The following is a 13,554-nucleotide window of genomic DNA, read 5'->3' on the forward strand; positions in this document are numbered from 1 at the left end:
TGGTTATCTATAAAGCAGGTAGCTGTTCGCGCGCATCCATTCCAATGTCAATTGTTTTGAAAATCATTACCTGTACAGAGGAATTGATATTAACACTGAGAATTTAGTGATGGATTTGACATTAAACAGTCTTCAATGGATTATTTTCCATTCACAACTGAAGACTAAAACTGGAATTGAATTTGAAATATTTTGTATTTCTATTTTATAACATTGGAATAAGAATAAATTGTAAATAATGAGTTTTTCGAAAACTTGTTGCCTAATATGTATCATATTTTCTATTATTTTTGATTGAGTAAAACAAAAATTTTACTCTTGGTGTGAATTGAACCCCAGTCTTCTTATCAAAAGACAACGTCTCTAACTATTACGCCAACTCGACATACAACAATTGTTTTCGGACCGAACATACCTATTTAGTTTAGTCAAATATTTCAGTTGAGTTATTTTTATTATTAAATAAACTTAAAGATTTATAATTTAAAATCGCTATTAATTAATGTTTTTTACTATAATATATCTTAATATATTTAATCATTTATTCTAACAATTAAAATAAAATATTTTCGAGGTCATCCGTATAATTATGACTGAAGTCAAATAGACACGTCTAATAACTAGCCTTATCTCGTACTATCTCACAACTTAATCTGTCTTCTATCCTTTCCGCTATTTTGCCGGGTGGTAAGACACTCATCACTGTATACAGATTTGGAATTTATTTTACGGAACATAGGATTTTTATAACAATACAATGATTAGCTGATTTGCAATTAACCAGTGTAAATTTCAATATAACGTCGCGATATTTTATAATTAATTCTTTTGTTCGACTGGACTCCCTCTCCAGTCGATATTTTTCAACTGCTGCGCGCGTTACCAAACGCAAACGATCATCGTATATCGTATAATTAAATCTACTAGCCGCAACATGTAGGTATTGGTGTGTTTGCCCTTTATATGTTGAATTACAATCTTTACCATTTATTTTATAAATAGCATTTGATTGATGATGATTTTGATGATTTATGTCCAACATTAATATCATATTTTGCCAACATTTTTGACTCAAACGAATGCTAAATTTGTATATTTTCAGAAAAAAATATACAAATATAGCATTCGTTTGAGTTAGTGACATATTATCCAGATTTAGCCATACTGCTGACACTCCCTCTAAGGGGAAAATATTCGGTGGAACTCTTTTCGTGTTATCGAGCCCTAGGTGACTTTGTACGCTGGAGTATCTCCCAAAAATTTTCGTACACATCTGGACGTTGAGAGTAGTACAGCTTTCTGCATGGTCTCAGGTAGAGATGTTCATTCAGACCTAGCTTTTTTATGTTTTCTAGGAGGTTCTTCCGAATGACTCCGGTAGTAGAGAGAATAATAGGTATTGTCTGCGTACCTTCCATTCTCCACTGTCTTCGTATTTGAATTTGTAGGTCCTTGTATTTGGAGATCTTTTCGTTCCGTTTAACACGAAGATTATTGTTGTTGGGTATCGCCATATCAATTAGTGTTATTTGTGTGACATCCAGATTTAGCCATACGGCTCACACTCAATCTAAGGGGAAAATTCACTCATCCCAGATACCTACGGTATCAAAAGGATTGAGCTCTGGTGGGATGCTTTCCATGTTATCGAGCCCTAGGTGACTTGGTATGCTGAAGTATCTCCCACAAATGTTCGTACACATCTGGACGTCGCGAGGAGTACAGCTTTCTGCATGGTCTTATAAAGATGTTCATTTAGACCCAGCTCTTTTATGTTCGCTAGGAGATTTTTGGAATATTGCCTGGAAAACGTTTTTTTATGAAATTTCCATTTAAAATGTCTTGTTTTTAAAATCCCTAAATGTTAGAGATTATTCAAATGAAAGCCAAGTGAAACTAAATCCAGCTATGTTAAATTTTACAGAACAACTTCTATGCCATAAAATATTTCACCATAAAATGTTATTTGCTCAGAGCAAGTAACATTTATGGTATTCCCCGAAATATTTTATGGCATATGGTTGCATAATAATAATTTAGTAAAAGACCTATATGATCTTTTGTACATTAAAGAGATCTTAGATAGGTATGCTTAAATTAGCATGCCTTAAAGAAACGAAATTTAAATTTTAAGTTTTATTAGGTCAAATTTAATAAATCAAAGTAAATTTTTGGTTGCCATAATATTTACTTGTAAGATTGAATAATAACTACATAATGCTTTTATACTCGATTATCCACCCAACGCTAAAATGATATGATCTCTGCTGACCCGATTGACCCGAAATCCCCGTCACTACCGATCACTAATCAATGCATGTATATATATATATATATATATATATATATATATATATATATATATATATACATATATATACATATATATATATATATATATATATATATATATATATATATATATATATATATGCTGTAGGAAGACGAAGCAAAGGCCGACCGCGAATTAGGTGGTTAGATGGAGTTGAAACTAGTTGGATATTAAAAATCAGAAGATGGCAACATGTTGCCAGAAACCGAACAGAATAGCGACGAATCTTAGAGCAGGCCAAGATCCACAGATGATTATATATATATATATATATATATATATATATATATATATATATATATATATATATATATATATATATATATATATATATATTGAATCGATGAGTATATGTATATATTAATGGGAATAAGCCACAATTAAAATTTAAAAAGTTTTAATTTCCACCTCGGAAATCGTTCTCAAAATACAACAAATTTTGTTTTTTGTTACTTGGTGAAAAATTCTCCTAATAATTTAATTTTATCTGATTCATTTATATTAACAATTCAGACATATATACATTTTAAAGTAGACGACTTTAAAATGATATTGTTAATATTACTGAATTGCGTTCCTGTGACGACTTTATTGTAAGATAGTTCATTCGACTACATGAAATTAACTTTAACTTGGGAATATCCGACAGAAAACGTATTTATAATGTATATGTCTGAATTGTCAATACAAATAAGTTCATTCTCAAAATACAAACATAATTTATTAATGTTTGTATTTTGAGAATGATTTCCGAATTGGAAATTGAAACGTCAATAAACTTATTGTAAACTTTAATTGTGGCTTATTCCCATTAAAATAGTAATTACTTAGATGCCACAAGAAAATACATAAGGTAAAAGTGCCTTGACTCTTTTTTACTCAAAAAAAACTAAGAGTCGTGTTTTCGTGTGACTTATGAATATATCATGTATTATAAACTCTGGAATGAATGTTTGTATAAAATAGTTTGAGTCTCGGTTGAATATTGCATCCAATGAACTGGTTCGTTTAAAGTTCTTTTTACGATGCCAATATTAAGTATTTAAATATGATTTAAAGTTTAAAAAGTGCTTTTGTGCCTTCTATGTTTCATCTATGACTTTTATAGGCAACAAACGTATCAAATTTGCCCAATCTCGAGACAACTCAATATCAGCAGTAGTACGTTTTTTGCTTGTTCTATTGCTGCATGAATGCTATCTTTGAAGTTTAATTCAAAGAAGTTTACCACAGCATTGTAAAAAAATATATTGCGGTTTTGTCCTGCACAAGAATTACTGTACATGATCACTCTATGTATGTTATTGTTTTCGACTATAAGGGTGTGTAGGTAAATTCAAGAATTAATTTCCTGCCCACCTCGGCCAGCCACTATTTAATTCCATATGTAGCACAAAGAAGGTGATTTTTTCCTATGGTTTGGTAAATGGTAAAGCTCAAGTCCACTAGAACGACAGCCGACGCTGCTGATGTCACTACTCTTAAAGGAATAGATATGTGTGGGTTGGAGCTAGAAGGACATTGGTCCACTGATTATTCCACTAAATAATGTCAGTAATCGATACAAGGACCAATGTCAATTTTGGCCATTTTAACCTAAACTGATGTGAATTATTTTATCCTGACATTGGCCACCATTACACTAATATACGGTTTTTTGACATTAGGCGTTTTAGCATCTGAAAGTCTGCATCGAACGGGGTCTAATGCACTGGTGTACTCACAACAGCAAATTATTGATATTGGAATCATGAATGTGTTGCTTGTGTGAGTCCATTTCAAAAGGTAAAAGAAATAATAAATTAGACTTACTCACATTCAATTTAATTTAACTATCGGTCCGGACTATCAACCGGACTACCGGTCGTCTGGATAGTTAAATTAAATTGATTGTGAGTAAGTCTAATTTATTATTTCTTTTACCTTATTGATATTGGCCCTTTTATCTCCAAAACAAATATATAAGACGCACTTTCAGGTTTTTTTAATTAATCAGCAAAGCAAAATCACATATTTGTATTAATTTTACACACAATTAAATGGATATGGAATAAAAAAAAAGTAAGAATGGAATCGGCAATATTGATGCAATTTTTGTTTTAGAAATGAAAATTATGTAAAATGTCATATTTTTAAGATAGTAATACTAGAAATAGTTTATATATAAAATAAACATATTTTTATTGACATACCTTCTCTAATGGTTGTTCTTTGGCTCTTAAAATAATCTGATGTATCTCCAATAAGTTTGATCTTACTAGTGGAGGAATTGGATTGCAACAAGCTAAAACTCCCTGCATCTCCCTAGGTAACGTTTCGGCTATTTGAAGCAACATATGATTTGGTAGAACATATCTAAAAATAAATAATATGTAAAAAGTACTTAACATCAACGATGAAAACATTGTTTTAGTAATTTTGTTGTTAGATTTTGATAAAGGCTATAGCGGGATAAGATGGTTAAAAGTGCCCCCGCACCGATCAGCACCGCGACTTGTGTTTTCAATAAAGCACATGACTTCATAGAAATTTTTAGCTTCCCAGAGCCCATAGAACTTCTTAAATCTAAAAAAGAAGCTTTTTTCGACTTTATTTTTTTCTGGACGCACTTTTTTACTGAAAATTTCAATGATTTTTCCTGAGCTCAATTTTCAATATAGAAATTTGAAAAAAATCAGGCTATTTAGTATTCGAAAGATATATCTTCATGAATTTTTTCAGATTTTTTTAAAAAAAATTGTGTCCAGAAAAAAATCGTCGAAAAAAGCTTCTTTTTTAGATTTAAGAAGTTCTATGGGCTCTGGGAAGCTAAAAATTTGTATGAAGTCATGTTTTTATATGCTTTATTGAAAACACAAGTCGCGGTGCTGATCGGTGCGGGGGCACTTTTGACCATCTTATCCCGCTATAGCCTTTGTTGTTCTAATCATAGTAAACTAAACTAAAATTAAATATCACTAATAATTTATGAAATCTTGCATTTTATACATGCCTTTTCCGCAAGTTGGGGTAGCCAAAACAAAAGTTTTTGATTAGTTTTGATATTTGTTTTTTTTTCAGTCCTTTTTAAAATGTATGTATTGTAGCATTTCCAAGAACAAACTGAACAACTTTAATACAGAAGGAATAAGGTAGCTGCTAAAATGAATATATATAAAGAGGTACACAAATGTTTTATGTTTATTTCACCAAAAATTTATTGATGGGCAGTATTGTTGGGCCGCCGAACAGATAGAATCCCAATTTTCCAACAGTGAAGAAGTGAATCGGCAGTTAATGGCTATTTTGAAAAAAAAAAGACAGTTCTTATTATAAAAGGATATCAAGTTATTGAACATCTCTAAAGCTGAAAGATTATGTTAAAAAATAAATACATTTTTTACAAAATTTTTGGGTCTTCTTTTGTTGGGTCGTGTACTTCTGGGACCACCCTTTTTTAGTGATATTCTATATAATTTTGTGACTTCATTTACGACATTAATCATTGTTTTTTCAGATCCTCAATATTATGATACTCGATATAAATCGTTCTCACAATACGATTTTAAGAATGATTTCCGAAGTGGAAATCGAAACGTCAAAATAGACCTATTTAAAAAAACTATTTTAAAGTAAAATTGTGGCTTATTCCCAATAAAAATGTCAAATTGAAGAAATTATGGTCAGTAGATTTGATAAATTAACTATTAGGAGTGGATAGTTTTTCTTTTATATATACAACACTCACAATTATTACAGGTTACCTACAATGTATGGCCTTTTCTGGCGCAGATTACACATTTAATATCTCATAATAAAATATATATAGTGTATTATAATAAAAAATACATACCCTTTAGATTCATCTTCCTCCCTAGCTAATTCATCTCTCCATTTGTAAAGTTCTTTTAGGGCATAGAGTTGTCTATTATCAAAATGTCTTTTACACTTTCTGTAGAAATCTAAATGGCTGTCATCTCGAAGCACAGGCCTGAAATATCTCTAAAAAATGCCGAAAATTATAATAGATACATTTAATAATTGTAATAATATAATAATTACTATTAAGATTACTAGCACAGTCGCCAGTCCCAGGATGGGACGAATAGGTGAAATTAAGCATCCAAAAACGGAACAATTTATTTATTTTGGTGAATTTATAGCTACTGTGAAGTCGTTCATGTTCCATGAATTTAACATATAAAATCACTTATTATTTAAAACCTTAATCGCTTAAAAACCCATTTAACATGTACAGCGGCTGTTGCAGTTTTTTTAAGAACTCGCAAGAATTGTTAATTACAGTCCATCTAATTTACAAACCGTTGCACGTCATTATCTACGTCAGAGATCGAAGTTGACATAGTTGCCAAAGTATAAAAAATTCCTGAATCCATTTTAAATCAAATAGGTCACATAATTATTGCAAAAGTGTACAACAACAGTATACAACAAAATAAATTAATATTTAATGTAAATAAATAGAAACAAAACAAGAGTTAAAACATAATCTTGTTAAAAACAATTCGATCCGCTTGTTTAAAAAACAACATAGTTTAATTAAGAGGCTACATCAGCGCGTCATCAAGACGGAAAACGCGTTCCAAGATTACAGCTTTAATTTTGAATATTTTGTCGAGATATTTGGCACACATATACGTGATATAGTAAAGAATGGCGGTACGGAGCCCAATTTGAGAAATATGTTAGTTTGTGGAAATTACTTTATAACTAAATAAAATATTACAAAAACGAGTCCGTACCGCCATTAAGAAAAACAAAAAAATACACTTTCTTCAAATAAACTTTTTTATCCCATTTTTAGATTTTGTGTCACATTGGAATTAGTAAAATCACCTAAAATCAATGATCTATAACAAGAAATCGAACTTAACTGAGTGAGTTGGCAACATAGAGAATTAGTCAGCGCGATAACATTTTGCACACCTGCGTCTGTTTTCTGTGTAAGTGATAGCACGATTCTGCTCTGTTCGATATCTGTTCAGCCAGATATTGGAATATTATTTTGGATGTGGATTATGGATATTATTTTCTAAGATATTGAAATTCGTTATTGTTGATTCATAGTGAAGAGGTGTTTGTTTAAAATGAATTTATTATATTTGTATAATAGAACTAGGTTGTTGGACTATTTGAAAAAATAGATTAGTAATAATTGTGAGTTTTATAGTTATATTTTAAGTAAACATATTTCAAATTCTAATGCGAGTATACAGGGTGTTTCAAAAAGGTATTTTATAAATTAAATCACGCATTTCGGGGACAAAAATAAATTATTGAATCCAACTTAACTTAGTACAAAAGTGTACACAAAAAAGTTACAGCCCTTTGAAGTTACAAAATAAAAATTGTTTTTTTGCATTATCTCCTAAACTACTTGACATTTTGTAATAAAAATGGACACGTCATGGAAATTAGAGCCACCACAAATTTTAATAATGTAATTATAAGCAATCTACTGTTGTCGTAAATAAAAAGTGTGAAAAGTGGTTTCCCATGAAAACGAAATTGGTAATAAATCTGTATTTATGTACAGAAATAGAAAAGTACAAGCGCCAATTTTTTCCGGTAGGTAGATATTCATTGGCGGCAATATTTTCGAACTTATATTTTTTATTTGCTATACACCACTATGCATCAATCTGTAGTTCATTTCTTACGGCTAAACTATTTGATATATATATATATATATATATATATATATATATATACGTTTATAGTAGTAGAGCTCGGATCTGGAGAGCAATTTCCAGGGTAGTATTTCCTTTATACTTCATTTGTTTAGATGTATACATTATTAAATTAGATGATATATTGCGACTGCTTGTGCATTCACTAAGCAAAAACCAAAGTATTCTCGCCATTAAACATGTATTTGTATGTCAATGTTTAGCCGTAACAAAAGGAAATCAGATATTTGGAGCACCCTGTTTAACATAGTAAAATAAACATGTTCTTACAGGAATAGTAATCGACCAATTTTTCAAAATATTGAAAATACCATGATGCAAGTATCTATATTAATTTTGTGGAATTTACCAGTTATATTTTTAGTGGAACTAACAACATTCAAACTGACACGCAACCTGACTGTGCAACTAGCAACTAGGTTGACCCCATAGTGAGCATTGTTGACAGTGTTGATAAAAGTAAAGCTTGTTTTAAAAAAAAATTCAAAGTTATTACTGTTACTTTTACTATTATTTATATTAAAACAAAGTGTAACGAAACAATTTTGTCTTATATATTATTTTAAATTTATTTTAGTATTCTGCCTGAACCTTTAAGTGTCCGAAGGATAATAGACATAGTATTTATCCGCTGATCACTGACACATTGGAATCTCATGATAATCTTTTCAAAAATAAAATGACTTTCTAACAGGGCAAGGCATCCCCACATTATCATATACGCGTAAGACAATTTTTGAATCAACGTTTTCCAGGGCGCTGGATTGTCAGAAGGGATCCAATATAGTGGATCGGACACCGGATCTTTCGCTTTTAGATTTTTTTTTTGTGGGGACACCTAATATCAAAAATATACGACACTCCGCCTGTAGATATTGCAGAGTTGCGACAAATAATTGTGACAGAATGCCCATTATTCACACCGAAGGTATTTGCAAATGTACGACGAGGCTTTGAAAATATACTGTATTATTGTATGGAGGTCATTTCGAACATTAAATTGGATAATTTAATGAAATTTTATGTTTTTTGTTATTACTGATGTTCAACCAATAAATTAGCCAAAATTATCTTCAAAGTTATTTCGTAAATTAAAAAATAGTATCGTATAGAGGAAAAAGACCTTTCAGATGGTATGCCACTCGACCACACTTGCTATTTAAAAAAAAAACTGGGGGTTGATGCGTGGCAGTAGGGAGTTACATTTAAGGGCATGAATTTTGCATGAAAATTCGTCCCGCGCCCAATACAAATTGACGAGTTTTTTTTTTATTTTGAAAAAACTCTTGGTTTCTGAGTTTATGGGGGGTCAAATTTTAGTTGGAACACACTGTATATTATTATTAAATGTATGATAGGTGCTTACTAATTCTTAAGCTAAGATGTTTTATACTAATTTTCGTAAAAAAAGGTTTGTTAAAATTTATATGCTTATGTTTATTATTTTTTGTATAATAAATAAATAATAAAATATTTTCATAAAATTTTAATGCTTTTTTTGCGTTTCTTTATGCTTTTAAATACGATCCGAACTCTAATTATTATAATTATCACAATATTGTGCCTTCCTTTTTGATAGTCTCACGTACTGCCGACGCACTGTTGCCAAAGGTTCGCAGAACTTTCGAAAGACGGTGCGGCTACTATTTCTCGAATTAATAGTGATGACGCGCTGATGTAGCCTCTTAATAGTAAATAATAAAAACAAAACTAAAGTGTCAACACAACAAATGTCAAATAAGTGTTACCAATTTATACCAAAATTTCACCTTCGTTCGATTACAGTTACAGTGTGTTCCGAACAAATGTTCTTCATAAAAACGCTTTATAATGCATTTATACAAATTAAATTAAACATATTATTGTGTATATCTTTAAGTTAACATTAATAGACATCTTTAAATATTATTTCTACGCGTATATAATAAAATATGTCTAGTGGCTGTAATGCCAGTGTACTCGGCAAAGTGATTCTAAAAAAGAACACACCTACCGCCTAAATATTTCGTGTTGGTATCATGTGACGTCACGGGCTATGACGCCCGTGACGTCACATGATACCATTGTTTATATACAGTACATTAGATGGACTGTATATAAACAAAAGTCATGAAAAACGATTTTTTTGGGTGAGCCAGTGGATGCTAAGAAGAAATAGATTGGGAGCATCAGAAACATTGCTCAAGGGGCTAGCATTAGAGGATAAAAAAGAGTATAGAAACTATTTAAGAAGAAAAATTCGACGAGCTGCTGTAAAAAGTGCAGGATGCCATAAAAAACATGCATTGATGCGACCAGCAATATCACTAAAAATTAAAGCTTTTTATAGAAGTATTTTTTTTTATTATTAACATCGAAGATTGTTTGTCAGAGAGATGTAAGGTCCAGTAACCAAAACATCATAACAAAAATATTAGCTTGTTTACCGGTGGGATGCGCACATACACAGATACGCGAACACGAATACTAAAAACGGCACAGATCACAATGGCTGGGCGCTGTTGAAGGTGTAGGCTTCCACTACTGGCAGGCACTGTCAGGAACGGTTTGGTAGGTCCAAGGAATCATACCGCTTTAATATCTTCGCTTGTTGGTTGTGAAGAAGATTGTATGCCAGGGTGTTAGGATGCACGCGCAACCTGTTTTAGATATTGTTCAGAAATTCTTTTGCACTCTTAAGAGACTGTTAGTACTTGGAGATCTCTATGTAAAGCGTCATTCTGGATATACCAAGGGACATTAGCGATTGTTCTTAGAGTTTTAGATTGAAATCTTTGTATTTTCATAACATTAGATTTGCTAGCTCATCCCCAGAGCTGCGAATCATATGACCAAACGGGTTTTATTATAACTTTGTATATCAGCAGCTTGTTGTCTAAGGATAGGTGCGAGTTTTTTCGCAGTATAAAGTAAAATTTTCTGTATAAAATTCCTAGTTCTAGTCTTTTCGTCCATATATGGCCCATGTTAATCTTTTGTCCAGATGAATGCCTAGATATTTTACGTCATCCTCTTGGAGTAAAGGATATCCATCGAGGTTTTCTTGTGGACATATACCTCTTCTTAGAGTAAATGTAATATGACTGGACTTTGAGAGATTTACTTTAATTTTGCAGAGTTTAAACCATTCATTAGTTTTGTTTAGATGTAGTTGCAGTATCTCTGATGCTATTACTGGATTACTATGAGATGTTAGGAAAGCAGTATCATCTGCAAATGTTGCAAGCGTAAGATTATTGCTTGTTGGTAAGTCAGCCGTATATAACAGGTACAAGATCGGTCCGAGCACATTACCCTGAGGTACACCAGATTTTATGAGGTAGAGTTTTGTGTGGGTACTAGATATCTTCTTTCTGTAAGGTACGATTTAAGCAGTTTGAAGTAAGTGTAAGGTAGGTTTTTCTTTAACTTGTAGAGAAGACCTGTGTGCCACACCTTGTCAAAAGCTTTAGAGGCATATAAAAAGGCTGCAGTACAGTATTTCTTGTTTTTGAGACTAGTTCTTATTGTTGTGTATAATCTGTGAACTTGTTCTATTGTAGCGTGTTGGTTACGAAATCCGAATTGATGGTCAGGTATAAGACACTTTTTGTCCAATATTGGTTTGATTTTTCTCAACAGAAGTTTTTCAAAAACCTTTGAAATAACTGGGAGTAAACTAATCGGTCGGTATGAGTTGACATATTTTGGATCTTTACCAGGTTTTTGAATGAGTATAATCTGTGCCACTTTCCATTTATAGAAGAAGTATGTACAGCAATATACGATGTGTTACAAGATTTTATTGAAGTATAAATTTTTTAACCAAAGTAAGTGACAAAAGAGTACATTCAAGTATATGAGACCTGCTACAGATGTATTAATTATATCAGATGAGTTCTGCGAATTCTCCCTGCATTGTCATCAAAAGTCATAGTATCATGTATAAACAGAATGTACAAACGATCATGTATAAACAGAAACGCTTGATTTGGAGAATAAGATTATATTGCAAATGTGATAGCATGGACTCACAGAGGATTTAACACATTTTATTATTTTAGTTGCAATGTCTTAACTAATAAATCTAAAGATTATTATATTCTATTACCTAGTAAAATATTAAAATATATATATATATATATATATATATATATATATATATATATATATATATATAATTACCTGTTTGCAAGTCTCTGTACTCTTATTTATTACAGAAAGTAATAGGTTCTCGGAACCATTGGCCTTATTTAAAAGATCATTTTTCAACATTTGATATATATAAATTAAATGGTGCGTATCCTCTCTAGCATAGTTCTTCAGTTCAACGGGCAAAGGTCGTATCCGCCAATCAGCTAACTGAAATTGTTTGTTGGGGACAAAACTGCAGTACCTCTGCATTAGATACGCCAAAGAGAGACCGGAAAACTCTAATTGTTTTGCGGCGTGATAGGTATCAAACATATTGACGACGTATATTGATAGATCTCTTTGTAGCCATTGAATATCTGATTCGGCTCCATGGAAAATCTGTAAATAATAAATAGATATATTTATATATATATATATATATATATATATATATAAAATAGATAACAACAAGTTGCACGATAGCCTGATAAGTGAAATGAAAAGTGCCGTACAAGAGTTTAATGGGACAAACCCACTTAGCAGACCACCGCTACCAAAAATAAACTCTTGTAAGAAACTATGTGCATTGTTACAAATTGTGAACACCGAAGTCCTACCCAATTACATCGTGGAAGCAAATATATACGAGAATATTTGAATATGCTGATTTATTGTGCAGCAACAGCAATTGCTAATGTTATGAGCAATTAAGATCAGAACACAACGGGGTATTAATATCGAAAGGAATGATAGCATTCCTTTCGATATCTATTCCATTCGTGATCTTATGCACGTTGGGAAAAACGGCTGCAAGGGAAAATTGAATCATTGTGTATGGACATTGGACAAATAACGGAATACATTCGAGGAATAAGAAGTAAAAAAATCATCAAGAGAGCTGAAGAGATATTGCTGAGCACTAAGACACTCACAACATGATCCAGAAAACAACACACCTTAACAATGCGTGGACACATTAAAACAAAAACTATGTGTTTACTCAGGCCGCCTGAGGAGGTACAAGGTTAGTAACAACCGGAAATACGACAATATACTTTTTGAGCATGCAGAGAAGGGGTTTTATAGGAAACTTAATTCCACTATAGAAAATGAAAATAAATCATACCCAAGCCAAGAAGAAATTCATGAGTTTTGGGGAAATCAACTTTCAACGCCAGCTATATTTTAAATTTAATAGGATTGTCAGGGCATCGCTTTAAAATGATCGATGAAATGAGCCTGAAATGAGAGACGAGTGTAATTCAATGGTGACGTGAATTTTTAAAATAAGGGAAATCATTGTGAAGACTAATTCGAAAGGAAAGCTTTACATTAGACTTTTTAAACGTACTGATATTGGAATAATGATCTTATGTACCTATTTATATTTTTAAAATAAAATTCATATTCAAATATAAA

The 13,554-nt window shown here is 31.5% G+C and overlaps 1 protein-coding gene across 1 annotated transcript in view; it reads right to left on the bottom strand.

The window, feature by feature from the left end:
- The window catches only part of Rrp6 (exosome component Rrp6), a 45,268-nt gene that overhangs the window by 18,848 nt on the left and 12,866 nt on the right, over positions 1-13,554 (bottom strand). Inside the window, exons 5-7 of the mRNA XM_072535303.1 lie at positions 12,187-12,534; positions 6,165-6,313; positions 4,525-4,687 (exon numbers count right to left, since the gene is read on the bottom strand). Coding sequence (XP_072391404.1) covers positions 4,525-4,687; positions 6,165-6,313; positions 12,187-12,534 — 660 coding nt within the window. The remainder of the gene's footprint in view (positions 1-4,524; positions 4,688-6,164; positions 6,314-12,186; positions 12,535-13,554) is intronic.

This window comes from Diabrotica undecimpunctata, chromosome 6 (genome assembly GCF_040954645.1).
Source record: "Diabrotica undecimpunctata isolate CICGRU chromosome 6, icDiaUnde3, whole genome shotgun sequence".
Classification (NCBI taxonomy): Eukaryota; Metazoa; Arthropoda; class Insecta; order Coleoptera; family Chrysomelidae; genus Diabrotica; species Diabrotica undecimpunctata.